The sequence below is a fragment of the Schistocerca americana genome, chromosome 2 (assembly GCF_021461395.2).
Source record: "Schistocerca americana isolate TAMUIC-IGC-003095 chromosome 2, iqSchAmer2.1, whole genome shotgun sequence".
Lineage (NCBI taxonomy): Eukaryota > Metazoa > Arthropoda > Insecta > Orthoptera > Acrididae > Schistocerca > Schistocerca americana.
Window position 1 is genome coordinate 760,351,382 of NC_060120.1, and position 18,617 is coordinate 760,369,998.

Sequence of the window (18,617 nt, forward strand, 5' to 3'; positions counted from 1 at the left end):
CTGTTTTTTTTACTTTACTAGAGCATCACAGTTCGAGACATAGCATGGTGGGCATAACTCCACTTGCTAAAGTTATACTCCTTAAATACAGAATTTTCTTTTTTTCTGTTTTGTGTGTAAATGCACTATAGTTGTGTGTGCGAGCTACTATGGATGAGAAATACCCATTTGCGAGCTTCACTGGGTCGAGAAAACCATTTGTGATGTGCTACAGTTTCTCTCTATGTGCGGGATCGGGAGAAACACACTGGTTGATCACAAAAATTTTAGTTCAAAGTCAGTTATCTAGTAAAACTAGATGGCTCGAGCCCCCACTTGCTTTCGCATGAGGGGGGGGGGGGATATTATCACCCCAGCACCTACATAGCATGCCTCCCCTTGGGGTTCCGTAAAATGTGGTTGGACTTATTAAGTAAATTGATTACTTTAGGTCTGAGGGGTGCCAACCACATCCACTTGACTATCCCCAGTAATTTTAAATTAATGTCAAGTTTATAAAAAACAAATGTTAACAGGCAGAAATAATTTTTAGTGAACACAACACAGTTTTAACTAGCTGGAGTTTAACTTGTTCAGGACAGATTTGACTGAAGTACTGTTAAAAGTTCTTGATTTGACTTCAGATATTTACCAAGTTAGTTCAACAGTGCCACTCAAATATTAATCACAATCATTCAGCAGTTATTCACTTGATGTTTCTTTTAAAATAGCTGAAACCCCAAGATGAACAAAGTTAGAAGTCGATCCGAAAATATTCGAAGTCCAATTCATGTATGGACTTTTGCTAGTCACACATGCTATCCCTTTCAACTCAAATGAATGAATGTCCCTATCACAGAAAATGGCCACCCTTAAAAGTCCTTGGTTTGAACACACTGAAATCAAATCAAGTTTGTTTGCACATAAAATTTACTTTTACACTTAATACAGATACAGTAAAATGCACGTAACACTTCTATTCAGACGGAAATTTTCCACTGAATTCAGATTCATCATCAGAATTTCGGTACGGGATCTTATTCTCATAATATTAAAGTTTGTGTGTTCTTCATATAGAACTTTCATTATTTAAAATACTTTCAATGCATAAATAACTGATATTATTTTTGTATTACCTATTTTTTATGTCTACTTTTCCGTAATGCCACTATCTTTATAGTTCCTATTTTTTATTTATCAAAATTCTGCATTTTTAATCATGAAAACAGCATTCCGGCTCCTCATTTGAATTTTTAAAACGTGTAATAAAAGCTACGTAGATATATCCAAAAACACAGGTGATGTGACTTACCGAACGAAAGTGCTGGCAGGTCGATAGACACACAAACAAATGCAAACATACACATGAAATTCAAGCTTTCGCAACAAACTGTTGCCTTATCAGGAAGGAGGGAAGGAGAGGGAAAGACAAAAGGATGTGGGTTTTAAGGGAGAGGGTAAGGAGTCATTCCAATCCCGGGAGCGGAAAGACTTACCTTAGGGGGAAAGATGGGGTATACACTCGTGCACACACACACACACACACACACACACACACACACACACACACACACATATCCATCCGCACATACACAGACACAAGCAGACATTTTCATGTCTGCTTGTGTCTGTGTATGTGCGGATGTGTGTGTGTGTGTGTGTGTGTGTGTGTGTGTGTGTGTGTGTGTGTGTATACCCCTTCTTTCCCCATAAGGTAAGTCTTTCCGCTCCCGGGATTGGAATGACTCCTTACCCTCTCCCTTAAAACCCACATCCTTTCGTCTTTCCCTCTCCTTCCCTCTTTCCTGATGAGGCAACAGTTTGTTGCGAAAGCTTGAATTTCATGTGTATGTTTGTGTTTGTTTGTGTGTCTATCGACCTGCCAGCACTTTCGTTCGGTAAGTCACATCATCTGTGTTTTTGGATATATTTTTCCCGCGTGGAATGTTTCCCTCTATTATATTCAAGCTACATAAATATCTTAATACTACTCATTCAGATCTTTCATTTGACACCTTGTTCGTAAAATTTTGTGAAAGTGTCTCCAATATGTCCAATTTATAATCTTATTTAGTTATTAATAGATTAAATTTATTGTAATTCATAAACTACCAGGGCAAGTGGAGGCGCGTTTATAAGAGCACAACTGGCTAATTGTCTGCTTTAAAATGAGCCTATAAGCTCCTTTGTGCCACATTGGGATCTGTTTTTATTTATTTCTACATCAGACATTCACTTTAGCTCTGTCCTAAAAGCGGCCTGGAGAAAGCCCGCCATGAGCCAGCGTGCCGGCTGTTGAGTTTCCCTGTCACGATGTCAAACTGACCATACTCATTTTAAAGTACCACCATCTGTCGGTCAGTGCTGAAACTAGGATGATTCTGCTGCTGTCAAGATGGCTGACACACACCCATCTTAGATGTAAACACGCCCGATTCTCGACTGCCACTTTGCCGCGATTTTTACTACAGAAACTGCGGTCTTCACATCTGCGCCCCCCCCCCCCCCCCAAAGCCTGTCACCTCATATGTGAAATGACTAACTTCTTAATCAAGCCAATGTTCACAAATTTTTATAGTTCTGTGAGTATTTTCATGGTATCTAACAACAATAAAATAAACAATTGTTAAGGATTTCGTGGCCACTTGTTGACAAGTTGTCTGTTGTCACCTGTCTCACCTGACATTTGTTTGATGATTTTTCTGGCGTTTTGCCAGTATGAGTGGCTGGCATTGTCAAATCTTCTCTTCATTGTTGGTGCCACAGAGGATATGTCCTGTGTGCCAATTTCCAAGAGCTTTTCCATGGTCATTACCACTGCATTTGTCCCCTTATTGCCTGCAGTGGTCATTTGCTGCAGCACAGACTTCTTTCTTGTTGAAACTATTGTCATGTTTGTGCATTTCTATAGCTTTCCTGTACAAGTGGATGTGATATCTTTTCTCAACAACGATAACTTCCATGTTGGTGAATTGTTTTCCACGTTGGTGAATTTTACTATGTGGTCAATCTCACACAGCACTTGCTTTGCCATGGCTGATTTCTCCACCTGCAATGCCACTTACGATCAGTGATCCTGGCGGTGACTGATTGTCCAGTCATTCCAACACAGACTTTTTCACATGTCACTGATATGCAATATATTGCTGACATTGACATTGAAAGTGGGTCCGTTTTCTCCTATGCCTATGTGAGACCCTCTTTGATCTTCCTTGTCGGTTTGTATATAGTCTACGTTGTGTTTGCACAATATATGGGTGATGCTATTTGTCACACTGGGAACATATGGCAGAAAGGCCATACCTGACATTTCATTTTCTGATGTGTCGCAAGTGTTTGATTGTGTGACACTTCTTATGTAACTGGTGGAGTACCTCTTATTCCTCAAAATGGTTTCCAGTCATTGCATCTCACAGCTGAGGTGCTGCAGTTGACATATTTGCATTGCTCATGTTATGAGCATATTAATCATGCCTCTTTTTTGGCTTGGATGGTGATTTGACAGTTTGTCGATGTATCATTTCATGTGTATCAGTTTTTTATACAAGCTGTGTCCCAGGTTTTCACCATCCCTCATGACCAGCACTTCAAGAAAGGGTAGCTGTTGGCACTTTTCCACCTGCATGGTAAATTTTATGTTGTCATGGAGACCATTTGGGTGTATTAGGAAGTCACTGAGCTGTTCCTCCACACAATTAAGGCATCATCGACATATCTATACCTCACCTCAGGTTTGCAAGGTGCCGAATCTAGTGCCTGTACTGAGCGATGCCTTCCAGCTCTTAATAGAAATTGCCTTTCCACAAGAAGTAGCTCATGGTGAGACATGCACGAAAGAACTTGGTGATGTTTTATGGGGAAATGGAACCGATGTGCTCCAGAGAATCATTGAATGGCACATTGGTAAACAAAGAAAAAACATCAAAGCTGACCAGGATGTTGTTTGATCAAAGTTTTAGTTTCTTCAGCTTCTCAGTGAAACATCCTGAGTCCTTTATGTATGTGTCAGCCCTTCCCACGTGCAACTAGAGCAGAGAGGCTAAGTGTTTCACCAGTTCGTGCATCAGAGAACCAGGAGTGCTAACAGCTAGTCTTAATGAAACATTATTCTTATGGATCTTTGGTAATTAATACAGCCGAGGTGGCAGGGCTTCTGTATGTCGGCCGAGAGAAAGGACGCCTCGATTAACTGATTTGTATTCAACGTGATCTGCTGGATAGAATCTGTGTTTAGGTTAGGTTAGGTTAGTGTTTAACGTCCCGTCGACAACGAGGTCATTGGAGACGGAGCGCAAGCTCGGGTTACGGAAGGATTGGGAAGGAAATCGGCCGTGCCCTTTCAAAGGAACCATCCCGGCATTTGCCTGAAATGATTTAGGGAAATCACGGAAAACCTAAATCAGGATGGCTGGAGACGGGATTGAACCGTCGTCCTCCCGAATGCGAATCTGTGTTTAGTTTTCAGTACATTGTCAGGTCTAATAGGTCCTGGATCTTCTTGTCATAATCTTCATTCTTCATTATGATGATCACATTTCTCTTATCGGCAGGCAGTATCATTACATCTATGTTAGCATTAAGACTCTTGATAGTTTATAAGTCTCCTCTACTCAGGTTGGAAGCTGGTGGTTTTGCTTTTCACAGCATCCTGACAGTTTCAGTTTGTATTTCCTTAGCTCTTTCACAAGGAAGGGTACAAATGACTACTTTGTTATTAGCAATGATTTCCTCCACCGGTATAGTTCCTGAGATGATAGAGAATTTAGTTCTTGAGATGATAGTGAATTTCCCTCCTTTTTGAAGGACAGACTGTTCCTCTTTGGCCAGTTGTTATCCACTGAAGTTGACGACTGTGCATTACATATTGGAAATAACTTCGTGAATTTGCTTCCCGCATCTTGCAAATTTTTCCTTCTGTTGCTCGACGCACCGGTTGAGTTTGTTCTGCACGCTCCTACAAGTGATGCTGTTGATCTTGCCCCAATTGTCCGATGATGCTGCTACTTAGTTGATAGAAAATACCCAAAAGTTCCTCATGTATTTTTGCCAAGTATCTCTTTGTTGCACAGATAAGCTCGCAAACAAAAGTTCGTTCCATTCTGTCGTGGTGACTAGGTGCTTACATTTCAAGATAGTCGGTGTGGCCCCTTCAATCTGACACCACAACAGAAAGGTTACAGAGGATGACAGTCACACTTTCTTGTGGACGAAAATCACAGTATCTTATACTGTTGTTGTTGTTGTTGAAGGCATTGGTACCCTCTGCAAATCTCCTCTCCATAGAAGCGTAGCACAAAATTGTTAAGGCTTTTGTGTCCAAGCTGTTTTCATCTCTGTGCAGTTTTATAGCCTCCCTGAACAAGCAGGTGTGATAGCTCTTCTCTACAGCAAGATCTTCCATGTCAGCAAATTTTACTATATTCTCGGTCCCACACATCATGTGCTCCAACACAGCCAATTCTGCACCTGCCCCAACCTGCCAATACCTCCACAAACTGTCAAATCACTGCCTGAGCCAGAGGAAAGGTATTATTGCTCGTAATGTGAGCAAGATGAATATGTGAGCTGCGGCACCTCAGATATGAGACGCAATGTCTGGGAAGTGTTCTGCGGAGAAATGGATACTCCACCAGTCATGTAAGAAGTGTCACAGAATCTAACCCTTGACAAAGTGACACATCAGAAAAAGAAATGTCAGGTACAGCCTTTGTGCTGTACATTTCCAGAGTGACAGGCAAAATCACCCATATATTGCACAAACATGGCATAAAGATTATTTATAAACTGATAAAGAAGAATGAAAAATGTCACAGTTCAGTAAAGGAGAAAAGTGACCCATTTGCAATGTTAGGAATATACTGCATACCATGTAGATGCGAAAAAGTTTATTTTGAAATGACTGGATGATCAATCAACACCAGGATCGCTGAACATAAGTGGCATTGCAGGTTGGGGCAGCTGGAGAAATTGGCCATGGCAGAGCACGCCCTGTACAAGACAGACCACATAATAAAATTTGCCAACACAGTACTTCTGGCTGTAGAGAAGAGTTATTCCATCTGCTTGTTCAGGATTTCTTCAAAAATACACAAACATGACAATAGTTTCAACAAGAAAAAAGCCCCAAGATGAACAGATCCTGGATTCCCGTGCTACAGCAAACAAGTGTTACATGTAGGTAGGGGAGAACTGCAGTGTTCATGGCCACAGAAAAGCCCTTGGATGTTGGCGTGCCAAGCACATATAATCTTCAGCACTCCACACCACTACCAGCAATGGAGTGTGAAGCTCTGACAATGCCAGCCACTCCCGCTGGTGAAATGTTAGGGAAAAAGTCAAACAAAAGTCCGCCAAAGAACCCAAGACAGAAGTCAACAGGCTATTTGTCAATAATAAAATAATTAATTTACCTGGGTACTGTTTATTTAAGGAATTATTCATGATTTTTTTTATTCCTATAGATCTTGTGGAAATGAGCAAATAACTGGTTATTTATGAAATGATGTACTATGGTCTAAAGCCCTCAGGCCCCTCATATCTGTAAACATCTCACTTTCTTAAATTTCAGTAGTTATTCATAATAACAGTTGTTGTCTTCCATAATATTCCAGTGTTTATTTGTATTTCAAAAATTCAGTACAGTAGTTTTGTAGTCCCGATTTATCTGATTCTGAAAATGCCCATTTCTACCAATAAAACTTTTTAGTTTGAAATTTATTTGTTTTAGAAAATTTTATATCTTTGGCAGGATTTGTAAATACTCATTGGAGTATAATAATATTCATGATGTACTTCCTATACGGTTGTCAGTTTCCCCATTATACAACTCATAGTTAAACAGGTTTTTTCTTTTGCCCATTATAATTTCATGTCCACTAATTTGGGTCTCTTTCATGTTATAAATAAAAACATAATATCAAATTTTAATTGTTATTCACATGCACTTGTATAAACAATTACAGAGAAGAATAATTCAGTTAGTTGGCACCTAATAGCGTAACTGTTGTTAACACCTGCATCTTGCTAGCTGGTATGTCAGTCATCACCTGGTAGATACACTGACAATGTCAGTATGTAAAAATGTTTGTGAAACTTGTCTTTTGAGTGGTTATGCAGTAGCCATTCACGAAGTCAACATTATGCAGTCAGCTGCATGTTCAAGTGTGTAGTCTTGGCTCTTCTATCAAACTATGACGTCTCTCTGTTGTTAGGAACAGCCATACAAAAAGTGAACATTTCTCTTTAAGCTATTGTGTTGATAGTATACAGTCAGTCATTAATATAACTTGAATATCTGTTATGGACAATGGTGATATAAACAAACCCAATTTCACGTTATGTGACAGTCAGAACTGTAGAGTGAAAGTATACTGAAAATATGAAAATATTTTGCAAGTGTCAAATTCTTCGTAGTGTTGTGGAAGTGGCAACCTGCAATGAATTTTCTGTATAAACTATTGAATACAAGCTGATCATCATCATAATATTGTGAGTGTCAATAAATGTGAAAAGGTGTCAAATAATTAATAGATCATTGCATCCATCATTTCAAACTTGTCATTAAAGTAGATTACAGCAAGAAAACTGACTGTGGGGAGTAGCACTTACACCACAGAGGAAAAATCCAGGTTGTCACCTTCTTAGTTGAATTTAGTGTGCAGACTGTTGACTAGAACTCATCTCATTAATGAACTAGTTGGGATCAGTTTGCCACTCATGAAATCCAGTCTTCCACAGTTTATGTCTGTGATGCAAGAGGTCCCATCCAAGGACAGTATGACTTCATTCTGGTAAAATGAGAAATTCAGAGGGTTTTGTTCCGTTGTTGATAGTTATTCTCACAAGAGAGATTCATTTTGGGCTGTGTTTATTTTCCATTTACAACCTTCAGAACAGTACCATTTGGATCTCCGAACATATTTTCCTAGGTCATCAGCTTCTGTAGTTTTCCTGATTTCAGCAGCTGGGTAAGCAATTGAAGTTTCTGTGTGGCAATGGAGAATGCCTGTAACACAGTGAGTGATGTTGACCATGGTATGACAACAGGCGTTGTCTCACAGGTCAGCTGCAGTCATCTGCAGTTGCCTGGCATGCATAGAATTGCCCATTGTTTGACACTATGTGGTATAATGGTAATCAAACACTCTTCTTCTTTCTTTATAATAGTGCACAACATGCCCAGGGTGACCAGACAAGGAAACCTACTGGAGTGTTGGCCTCCATTCCTCAAATCTCCGGTTTTCTGCTAAGTGATCGAACCAGTAAGGGAACCAGCTGTTTGTTTTGTTGAGAAACTTTGATGTTGTCTGATGACTGCAGCGGAAGTTTTAGGTTTCTGAATACATTTTTCATTGTAGGTTTGCCCTCTAAAGATTGGTGCCAATGATCAAAGAACCTCTACCTGAGCTATCAGCTTCCTGCAAACTGGGTTCAACATTCAACACTGCTGCTTTTGGCCATCTTTGTTTGAGATTAACAGGCAACATAAATCTCATGTCTCTTCTCTTACTATTCATCATATTAATGAAGCAAGGTCCTGATGGTCTCGCATGAGTGCCATTGATAAAGGATATGGAAGTTTGTCAAACATCATTAAGCATTCTCTTTACCTGTGCATTACCATGATATCCTGGCACCACTTGATGAAGTTTCTGTTATGGTGATATCTTTTACACTAAGCGTTTGATAAGTATCTTCTGCCAGGTTCTTCATTACTTTGTCTGCTTCTGTTGTATCTAAGATCTCTGTGTACACCCTGTATATATTATGGCGTGCTGAAAAGTAATGCTCCAAATTATTTACATGAAAACTTTAAAGCTTTTTAAATAAAACAATCTTTATTAGCATTCTACATCTTTATTCCTCATGTCTGCATATTTATTTCTCATCGTAGTCACCCTGACGACGAACACATTTCTCCCAATGAGAGCTGATATTACAAGTAAAGTAACCAAAGAAATTGTGTATGGACTGTGGCCATACATTTTAGTGTGATCACTGATATAAAATAAGTAAAACAAACAGTGAGTAACCAAGCAGAGCAGTAGGCAATGTTCCCTGCACTATCTGTTGTTAAAGTTCATAATGCAAATAAGTGACTATGGTAATCACCAGCTATCTATGAAAAGTTCTATCCACATTCACCAACACTGTTGCCACTAATGAAAATTCTAAAGTTCACAATGGTGTCTTTAAAAGTCCAGTGTGATTACAGAAATTTATGCAAAGTCCGAAATACGCATTCTATACATGAGTGGCACTATGCCCAAAATCTCACCAAGCCATGAACATAAAGGCTCAGGAATCATCAGCAAAAAAGCCCCAAGCTCAGCCTGTTCACTTAAACCTTCCTTATGCCAAAGTATCACAATATTTACAATTCCATCAAATTTCATTTTTTATATATACATATATTCACAGTTTCTTATGTATTATACCACACTCATTAATCAAATAGCTTTCAACATAAAATGTATAAATTACATGAATCAATAAAATCAGAAACTCTTTATGTCCAGTGCCAAAAATTTTTCAGAAGCAAAAATGTGGTTATCAGAAGGAATTCTTGTACTGAACTTATAGCCCAGCTCAAGTCAAACGCATGACTGACTTCCGCATGCTGTAGCAGCATTGTTCTTGTCAGTCCAAACGCAGTCAACATTAACGATCATAATAACCTGTATTTGCACTAATGATTACTACATTGTACTTATTTCGAGTGGAAAATGCTTCTGCAAATAATTTGTCTTCATGCAGAGGACTCTGTTTTGGCCAATGTTTTAAGAAAATAAATAATAATTTGCTTAATAATTTATATGTGCATTAATTGCATCCCCACACTGTCTCACCATGTAGCTGAAGTTAGTACCTTTTCTTTGGCATGCCATATGTTTCCTTAACTTGTCTGTACACAGTTATAATGTAATTATAAATGATAAATGTTTAAACAATAATACTTTCTAAACCATACGTCATACAACTTTGGTGATAATTTTGTTGGAGTCAATAGCTCCTGCCAGTATTAAAGGTGTCTTTGGATTTCTTTACCACACTTGCAAGTAATTGTAACAGTTTGCGTGAACATACAATATTTTCAGCATAATATTTCAGTTGTTGGCCCATGATGGGTTCCGTTCCTTGCTCACAAAGCCCCCCCCTCCTGCCAAGACGTTGCCTGGGAAACCATGCAGCTGCTTATTGGCTGGCTGCTTGCCACCTCATGTTAGTCATGTCTTCGCCATGACTCACATCAGTATGTGGCCCAACCGTACACAACAGTCTGCTGGCACTTGAGCCTAGTGATGACATCGTAAAAATAATCCAGCCAAACTTCTTGAATGCAACAAACTTCATATTCAAACTGCCACTTCCTACAGTGTTGGCAGCTTGTGCATATTGCCAAACTTAGAATTACAAGGTGAATTGTCACTTTGGCAGTTGGGTCAGATCAACCACTGTGCTAACTAGTCAAAAATTTGTGGTGTTGTTTTTACAGTAGATTCAGCATGGTGTTGGATAGAAGAGGCTCACTTCTTTTGGCATAGATGATAAAAATGGCTCCAACTGAGAAAGACATTTGTAGAATTTTCTGCCATTAGCTCACCAGTGTGGGTCAATTTTATTTAAAAACAGGCTTAATCGCATCCGATATCAACTTCTGCCCAGTTTCAGCCTTTTAATTATGAGCCATAATCAGAGTTTGCATTGTAATAACAAAAGTAAAAGTGCTATATTACATAGAGAAGCCAATGACGTAAAAGTATATTTGAAATGATGCATCATTACCCGTCTGGATGATGACGATGATGGGTGACCCACTGTGGAGGCCTCAGTCACTGTAACTGATGCTGATGGCTAAGCAGCCATGTGTTACGTAGGGTAGAAAGGGGGGGGGGGGGATGCTCCACAGCCTGAGGCATCCCTGTCAGCCAATGAGGGACAACATACATATCATTTTGGTTCTTCATTTTTAAATATTTATCTTTTAAATTTAACTAATCAAGAAACAAGTTTATATTCATTTATGGTTCATACTCTATGTTATAGCCAGCCTCATAAAATACATTAAAATTTTGTTAAATTCGTTAACTGAGGTCCAGAGTGTCATCTGGAGGAAGTAATCAGCACTATAAGATCATTAATTCTATAGCTAATGCTGTTTATTCATAATAAAACCAAATGTACAGTGTATTAATAAGAAAATTATACATACTGACTAATTTGTGTTATTAGTCAGTTATTTAAAGTCTTAAAAAACACGAGTAAAACTAAATGCATCATTATACATGTATGCCATCTCTTCATGCCTGTAATAACATATTAGGAAGCAATTTCCATGCAAACATCCAGGTTGATATGTATGTCAGCTGTCAAAGATGTACTTGACACTTGTATAACACTGGAGGTCGATAGCACTCAGCAGAGATAAAAGAGGCGTTGTTCACAGATTATTCACAATAACATAATGTAGCTCAACTGGTGCCATTTCTGTGAACAAATAAAATGGTTACCTCCATGACTATTAATTACTGTCACAGAAACTTCAGCTTGGTTTGTTAGCCACTAGAGATTACAGTACAATAAAAACTTTCACTCATATAATAAAATGGAATGTGACTCAGTTGTGACCAGAAAATAAAAAATAAACTGTTCACATAGGGCGTCTACAGGTCATGAAAGTAATGAAAATGAATAAATGGCTGCAACATTTGCCTGCTTTATTTCTTTGTTGATAGTCCTCGGTGTCGGCATACTTTGTTGCTCGGTGTCAACATATTTTGTTGCTTTACTGACTAAACAATAGGGGGGGAGGGGGGGGGGGGTGAAAGTTCAACACTGGCTACTTTAAATGATGTAGCTGACAGTCATACAATTGCGTTTCACAGTTCTTTACTTTGACTGTTCACAAACCCCCCCCCCCCCCCCAGTATTACACAGTTAATATTGCCAGTGCACTATTGCCTAACTTTTGATAAGCCTTATTAATAGTTTGTAGACAAACATCAGCATACTGCTACAATAGTTTACTGTTGAATATCTATGAGCAGTAAAAACTTAACCACACAGTTCTTGCAGAATAATACGTTACATATTGAACAGACACTGTCATTGTTTTTGGCCGTGGACTGACTGTCTCGGGACAAAAAATCGGGCCTTTATATATCATCACAATAATAAGTACTGAAGCTATACATTGTCTGATGGTTAATTTACAGAAATTACAATCAAAACATAACTCATTAAATTAACTGAATACATCGAAAAATTGGTTCTTTTTAACAGTTTCTTGTACCACGATGGTTAAGCCAAATTATGAGTATAAATGATGAAATTAACAGATATAGCTATACAGACAATACTTTTGACAAACCTGGCAATTACTTTGGAATTAATTAAGGGCTGGCTTTGCTAACATGTTTTCGAACAGAGCCAAATAAACACTTAAAAATTTAAGAAACAATTACTGATTTCTCCATATATATATATATATATATATATATATATATATATATATATATATATGTGGAGAAATCAGTAATTGTTTCTTAAATTTTTAAGTGTTTATTTGGCTCTGTTCGAATACGTATATATATATATATATATATATATATATATATATATATATATATATATAGGTGGCAGATTATGAAAATGAGGCTAACAATTGTCTGACGAAGAAATAATGGCGTTAAAACCTGTGGGAAGCGGCTAAAAATGATCGGTGATGCGGGAAAAACGGAAATGGAAATAAAGCGAAAGTTATTAGAACTGGCCGAAATGGTTGTTTAAAAGGTGAAAGGAGCTGTTTGTGAACTAGAAACGGTGGATATTATAGCGGCGGTAGTGCTGAAAGCGGCAAAAAAATTTTTTGGTTATGGTTTGGAAGTGGGTTACGTATTGTTGAGTATATATATAGGCGGGATAAAATAGTGCAGATTACGGTAAAAAGGAGAAGGTGAATACAAAGTGAAACTACTGGCAAAAACAGAAAGAGGAAAATAAGATGACAGAAAAGATTTCGAAATGGAACAGTGACAATAACAAACGTAATTGTTGGATTCAAATTAATGATATCAATATAATGGAAGGAAACATTCCACGTGGAATGTTTCCTTCCATTATATATATATATATATATATATATATATATATATATATATATATATATATATATATATATATTAAAAAAATCAAAATAAATTAGGAAATTGATGACATACACAAAACTAAGCACAAAATTAGATCTGGTATTATAAAAAAGAATTTAAGGAGTCGGATGGCAAAACAAGAGAGGAAGTAAAAAGATCCTAGTTTGCTTTGTCACATGGTCATGAAAGTAATGAAACTGTAATTGAGTGGGTGATCGTGAATTAAGTGTCTCAGTCAGGTGCAGCTGCAGAAGGGAGTAGCAAGTTAGTACCACCCCCAAAAGTGTATCCAGCAGTCTACGTAATAAAAAATTTTATATCTTAAAAGTCTTTGTTATCTGTTGGGAACTTTTATGTCTATCTGTGCAAGCCCCAATAGCAAAGCCTCTAATACTGCGGTTTCAACTACAACCTTGATGGGCAGGTGCAGATGGAGAAATTTGAAGGTGTGGCTTTGTTGTCTATATGTGGTGCATACACCTAGTGGAAATGACATATAAATTATAGCTCCACCCATGACTTTGCTGCCATCTTGGGCATTGCTGGAAGAGTGTCACTTAGAACAGCTGTTTCTTTAACTCTGTCCACTTCCACTTCCGTTTAAATCTATTTAATACGTATATGTTTTTGGGAAGACATTTCCTTACAGATTTTTAATAATTAGTACAAAACTGTTGTAATTTTAACCTTGTTTTAAAGATGTTAAGGACTATCAGAGTAAAATCAATTTCTCATCAGCCATAACGTTTCCCACACCATTTTAGTACTACTCACCAACTATAAGTCGCACCTGTTGAGTGTCTTATAACATTTTCAATCAAATTTGAGGAGCTTTTAACTATGTATCAGTCAAATGACTCTCTCTTCCCCGTTTCATTCAAAGACTTGTTTAATCTAATGTATAGAATCACTTCTCCATTCATAAAAAAACTGTTTTGGAAATGGTGACAAATTCCAGCAAATTATTTGTTATTGATGTTACCAAAGCATGTAATTATAAAACAAGTCATTATGTAGATATTGGATTTGGTGCCACTGCTGCTAGCAAGAACTATACGGAAAAAAAATCCTTATTTTCAGAAATGAGTGCACAGGTATTTTACAAAGTCTACATCTAAAAATTGCTGAGAAGAGTTCTTCAAAGTTAGCAACAGTCGAAAGTGGCTCATGTTTAGGCAGAGATCTGTTTTGAGAAAATTTCGAGTGACAATTGCATTGGAATAATTTGTGTCAAAAAAATATGACTCCACCAATAGCAGACGTAGCGAAGAGGGGTTATTTAAAGTTTTTTGAATATTCTGAAAAACAACTGAAACAATTCACTTATAAAGAGAACAAACTTTATCACTTTTTGATGAATTTACTGAAAAATGTGAATAATGGCTTCATCAAGTTCACGCAGAAGCTGTTATGCATTTTTCATGGAAATGCTTGACTTTCCTATCAACAAAAAAGTTTTAGTTGAAAACTTAGAAAAAATACATTTTTTACTTAATAGTGGCAAACAACTGAATGTAGACATTGTAAAATCAATTATACTATCTGTATAGAATGCCCCATCAAAGAGAGTAGAAGCCTTAACAAAGAAGAAATCTGATGAAGCGACCAATTTTAAAAGAAGAACTGTTGTAGGAATAAGATAGCTCAAAAATAAAATAAAGAATGATTAAAGAAAAGGCAAAAGAATAAGCTGAAATTTTAGATGGGAAAATTTCAAGTTTAGCTAAGAAAGTTAAACACTGAATCTTGTACTGTGAAGTTTAACTTTGACTTTAATTTTGTTCCTTCAAAATTGTTATATTGTCTTAAGCAAAACTGTACAGTGTTAAAAAAATTTCTATTTTAACTGATGTGATTCAGTCATACTCCATCCTATGTGTGAGTTTAGTGCTTCTGTAGCATTTGATGAATGGTATACTACAAGTGATACATGTTTACATTATTCATGTTGACATACAGTTTAAGTGATATAGGAATTATTACATTTGACTTTCAATTTGTTCAGCTTTCAGGTTCCTAAAAAAGTGTTTTTGTCATTGTACCATGCACATTTTTGAGAGTGAGAGTTACATGAATGTAATTAAAGAGGTAATGGGAAAGTCATGAAAAGGTAATGAATTTGATCCTCTGAAAATATGTAGATAGCCTTTCACAACTTTCAATACATTTCTTATAATTCACTTCTTTTCATTGTACAATCATAATGGACACAAGAGGTGTGAATAGCTTCAGGCTTCTTGTTGTGCTGAATGACTGTCAACCATGTGAGTATTGAATCTGGCAACACGATGATCCTATTCTGTGCAAATAAATGCCTTCAGCGCTCACCAGATCTCAACAACACGAATAGTACAAAAGAAAAAATAAACAACCAGACAATTTGTAGTTTTTACTAAGTAAATATTATTATCACAAAATCATTAAATTAACAATATACCATACCATATATCATACCATTTTGTGTATTGTGTAGGTGGCAAAGCTCTTTGTGGATCAGAATTAGACTTTGGTATGCATGTTAGCAATGATGCAGGAGTGATATGCAGGACAGAATAAGAATTGTCTTCTCTACTCACCTCATCCTGCACCAGATTCAACCCCATAGAAAATGTATGGACGTTGACTAAACAGACTGTAGAAGAAAACTGGCCTGACCATAAGCCAAGACCCCGTAATGACATCTGATACACCACCCTTTCTGCCTAGGAGATGTAGACTCCCTTCCTCACATACAACAGATAGTAATTGAAGTTGGAGGCATGTGGGTTAGATATCACATGTTAAAGACACCACATGCTGTGCCGTAAGTTTCTCACAAAGAAAGGTGAACTGTTCATTCCCTTAGTTTTATATATCCTACAAATTAAAATAGTAACTAAGAAATGTGAGATTTGAACTGAACTCTGTATTGGAAGGTCGCCTTCCAGCCTGTCAGCTATTTTACCAAACTACAAAGATATTGTAGCAACAACTGCAGCATGGAGTACTTTTAGTGCTATTCAGCTTTGGTTCCACCTCTCTTCCTGGGTCTGTAACTCTGCAAAATGACTGGTGTAGTTTTTTCGTGTGTCTCTATTGAAGGCATCAAGGCAGTGTTAATCTTTCAATTGAATTCACTATCAGAAGTGTTCTGTATGTTTATAATGTAATCGGCACTGGTTTAATGTGATGGTTAGTTCAAATTTTAGCTCCGCCATTTTTTGTGCTGTCAAGTTTACCAAATGTACAGTGTAAGCACGAGATATGCAAGTGCACTGTGTGTGTTTGTTGTGTGTTTCTGTGTCTCATAGAACCCATAACTGTGTTAAAATTTTTATGTTATTATTTTGTATGACATGCACGTTTTTCTGCTTAGTCTTCAGCAGTTCTGATGTTTACTGTCAACAGTGTAATTCTTCCAGATTTTTTTCCCAAGCATATAAATAAATTTGGGAAAATTTTGTAAAGATTCTTATGAAATAAAAGAAAAAAATTCATTCCTATAATTGGTGTTCCTAAAACATGTTTTGAGACATAATATCTTTCTACTGGAGTTCTTAATTTTCTCACGAGCATTAACTGTTTGTTCAGCAGCATTCTGGTTTGTGACTGTCGAGTCTGTTTGAAATTTTTTTAAATGTATGCTGCTTTAGCATTTTGGCTTTCTGACAGCATCTTCAGGGCTGTATTACTATAAAACTCACATAATAAACAACTCCATCTTTTTAGGTATGGAGGTTTCACATTTGGAATTTCTGATGATGTCCATAACTACAAGTTTGATAATGGACTTTCATTTACAAATAATACATTCAACAAGATCATATTCGAAAACAACAGCATTATAAATGGAGAGCATAATACTGATGATACTATGAAATCACAAGAAATAATAAAGGTAATGTTTCTGCTTTTTCCATTGTTTTTATAATGTTTCACATTTTGCGCCAAGTTTTTCACATGTGTCATATGTATCAACCTTAGCTGATAAATTGAATATAATAGAGGGAAACATTCCACATGGGAAAAATATATCTAAAAACAAAGATGATGTGACTTACCAAACGAAAGCGTTGGCAGGTTGATAGACACACAAACAAACACAAACATACACACAGAATTCAAGCTTTTGCAACCAATGGTTGCTTCATCAGGAAAGAGGGAAGGAGAGAGAAAGACGAAAGGATGTGGGTTTTAAGGGAGAGGGTAAGGAGTCATTCCAATCCCGGGAGCGGAAAGACTTACCTTGGGGGAAAAAAGGACAGGTATACACTCGCGCACACACACACACACACACACACATATCCATCCACACATATACAGACACAAGCAGACATATTAAAGGCAAAGAGTTTGGGCAGAGATGTCAGTCGAGGCGGAAGTGCAGAGGCAAAGATGTTGTTGAATGACAGGTGAGGTATGAGTGGCGGCAACTTGAAATTAGCGGAGATTGAGGCCTGGTGGATAACGGGAAGAGAGGATATACTGAAGGGCAAGTTCCCATCTCCGGAGTTCGGATAGGTTGGTGTTAGTGGGAAGTATCCAGATAACCCGGACGGTGTAACACTGTGCCAAGATGTGCTGGCTGTGCACCAAGGCATATTTAGCCAAAGGGTGATCCTCATTACCAACAAACACTGTCTGTCTGTGTCCATTCATGCGAATGGACAGTTTGTTGCTGGTCATTCCCACATAGAAAGCGTCACAGTGTAGGCAGGTCAGTTGGTAAATCACGTGGGTGCTTTCACACGTGGCTCTGCCTTTGATCGTGTACACTTCCGGGTTACAGGACTGGAGTAGGTGGTGGTGGGAGGGTGCATGGGACAGGTTTTACACCGGGGGTGGTTACAAGGGTAGGAGCCAGAGGGTAGGGAAGGTGGTTTGGGGATTTCATAGGGATGAACTAAGAGGTTACGAAGGTTAGGTGGATGGCGGAAAGACACTCTTGGTGGAGTGGGGAGGATTTCATGAAGGTTGGATCCCATTTCAGGGCAGGATTTGAGGAAGTTGTATCCATGCTGGAGAGCCACGTTCAGAGTCTGATCCAGTCCTGGAAAGTATCCTGTCACAAGTGGGGCACTTTTGGGGTTCTTCTGTGGGAGGTTCTTGGTTTGAGGGCATGAGGAAGTGACTCTGGTTATTTGTTTCTGTACCAGGTCGGGAGGGTAGTTGCGGGATGCGAAAGTTTTTTTTTAAGTTTGTTGGTGTAATGGTTCAGGGATTCCGGACTGGAGCAGATTCGTTTGCCACAGAGACCTAGGCTGTAGGGAAGGGACCGTTTTCAGTGTTAGCACTGTCCAGGTTATCTGGATACTTCCCACTAACACCAACCTGTCAGAACTCCGGAGATGGGAACTTGCCCTTCAGTATATCCTCTCTTCTCGTTACCCGCGAGGCCTCAATCTCCGCTAATTTCAAGTTACCGCCACTCATACCTCACCTGTCATTCAACAACATCTTTGCCTCTGTACTTCCACCTCGACTGACATCTCTGCCCAAACTCTTTGCCTT

General features: G+C 38.0%; 1 protein-coding gene across 3 annotated transcripts in view; it reads left to right on the forward strand.

The window, feature by feature from the left end:
- The window catches only part of LOC124595045 (ATP-binding cassette sub-family A member 7-like), a 610,990-nt gene that overhangs the window by 366,137 nt on the left and 226,236 nt on the right, over positions 1–18,617 (forward strand). For all 3 annotated transcript variants that reach the window (XR_006978174.1, XR_006978175.1, XM_047133608.1), the window contains exon 33: positions 16,836–17,004. Coding sequence is in view for 1 of the 3 variants with exons in the window: in XM_047133608.1 (XP_046989564.1) it covers positions 16,836–17,004 (169 nt within the window). In the remaining 2 variants the exon portion in view is untranslated. The remainder of the gene's footprint in view (positions 1–16,835; positions 17,005–18,617) is intronic.